Consider the following 1,778-nt stretch of genomic DNA (forward strand, 5'->3'; position numbering starts at 1 on the left):
TTCCGACCCTTAATCTATGAATCTATGAATCTATGATTGTGGTCCATTCTATTCCCTTTCAAACATACTCAGTATTGGGATTCTTTGAGCCTGAATCTCCCATTTTACATCTGTAGTAATTTTTATGTTTGTACAAAATAAATATAAATGACTACAGCAGATGCAAGACAGAAGAAAATCAGATTTGGTTTATTCAAAGTGTATTCACAGTTTAGTTAGCAAAAGGATTGGTATATTTCCCCCCATAATTACTTGAACTTTTATGCAAATAGCCTTTGTAGAAGTAAACTAAAAAATTATCCATTACCAAAAGCAATAGTTATTAATTTCCCAGTAGCTTCCTATATTTTAATAATCTTTTTCAGTAAGCTAGTGACATATTAATACCACTGGAGAGAGCTGTTTATTCACAGAACAGATCATTACTGTGCATTTACCCCACACTGCTGTAATTCATATTCAGTAACCATGGCCTGGAGAACCTGTTTCCCAGAGGAAAAGGTAGGATAATGCAATCTCCATTCCACACTCACTCATTAAATAAAATAAGTTCTAACATAACATACCAAGTGAAGTACCCTATGATGGTGGTTTTGTGGTATGGCCACTTAAAATAGCCACTGGACTCAGACCGGCAACTCATTTTATTTAGGTCATAAAGCAGCCACGAGAACTTCGGATTTCTCACTATTGACATAGGGCAGGTTAGAATGAGGGCAAAATACACCTATTTTCCATTTTAATCACCATAAGGAAAGCTTGATCAGAAAGCATAAAGTTATTTTGTCCGTTCACTTCTTTTTGGAAAGCATTTATGAAGCCTCTCTCTGATCTGTTTTGTTGAAAAGGTAACTTTAATTGATCTTTTTTAAAGTTGAATTAGTACTGGGGATTTGAATAATCATATTTGGATGACTTAACATCTATTTCCCTACTAAAATTAACCCACAGAAAAACTCTCCGTCTTATTAAACAGCATCAAGACTTTTATTAAGAGCAGAATGAGGTTTCATACCTTGCTTCCTGACAGCAGAGTACATCTTCTCGTTATCACCATGACTCCTGGTGGCCTTTTGCTGAAAAACTACAAAAAAATTCAGCACATTAGGAAGGTGGGCACAAATATGGACTAAAGGAGCAAACTCACTGCCTGTCAGAATTGCAAAAGAATTTGAGGCCTTTGAAAGCTGATTGGAAGAGAGACAGATCTCAGTGTATACTGGAAACATCTCTTGAACATGTTTATGCAAAAGAAGAATGTACAAAAATGATGCTATGAAAAAATGGATGCCTAATTGACAACACTGACATACTTAAGATCCAAGAAAAACCAATTTTGAACGAATGGTAGGACTCAAGAAGGCAAAAGAATGAACGGAACCATTTACAAAACATTTACAGTGCAAGAGGTGATCCAGCAGCAAACACAAAGCAAAAATAAACCCTCAGTTAGAGCAACTCTGGAAATGTCAGAAACAGAGAGAGGAACAAGAAAAACCATATACCATATTTACTTAAATATAAGATGAGGTCCCCCTTCAATCAGTATGGGGGAAAGAGCCCCTCATCTTATATTCATGTACAAAGTGAAGGGGGATAGCTGCTGTGGCTCTGACTTTGGCCCCGAGCCCAGGACAGGGCCAGAGTCAGACCCACAGCAGCCTCCTGTTCCCCGCCTCCCCCAACCCCACTTAACCCCATCCTTCCCCCTTAATGTCAGGTGCAGCTGAGCTCTGGCTGGGGTTGGCGTCTCTCCTGAACTTGCATTACATGGAAAC

General features: G+C 38.4%; 1 protein-coding gene across 2 annotated transcripts in view; it reads right to left on the reverse strand.

Moving 5' to 3' along the window:
• BANK1 (B-cell scaffold protein with ankyrin repeats 1) overlaps positions 1–1,778 on the reverse strand; it is a 457,231-nt gene that overhangs the window by 21,633 nt on the left and 433,820 nt on the right. For both annotated transcript variants that reach the window (XM_019526509.1, XM_019526510.1), the window contains one exon: positions 1,016–1,084. In XM_019526509.1, coding sequence (XP_019382054.1) covers positions 1,016–1,084 — 69 coding nt within the window. The remainder of the gene's footprint in view (positions 1–1,015; positions 1,085–1,778) is intronic.

This window comes from Gavialis gangeticus, unplaced genomic scaffold (genome assembly GCF_001723915.1).
Source record: "Gavialis gangeticus isolate Ggan-Ray unplaced genomic scaffold, GavGan_comp1, whole genome shotgun sequence".
NCBI classification, from domain to species: domain Eukaryota; kingdom Metazoa; phylum Chordata; order Crocodylia; family Gavialidae; genus Gavialis; species Gavialis gangeticus.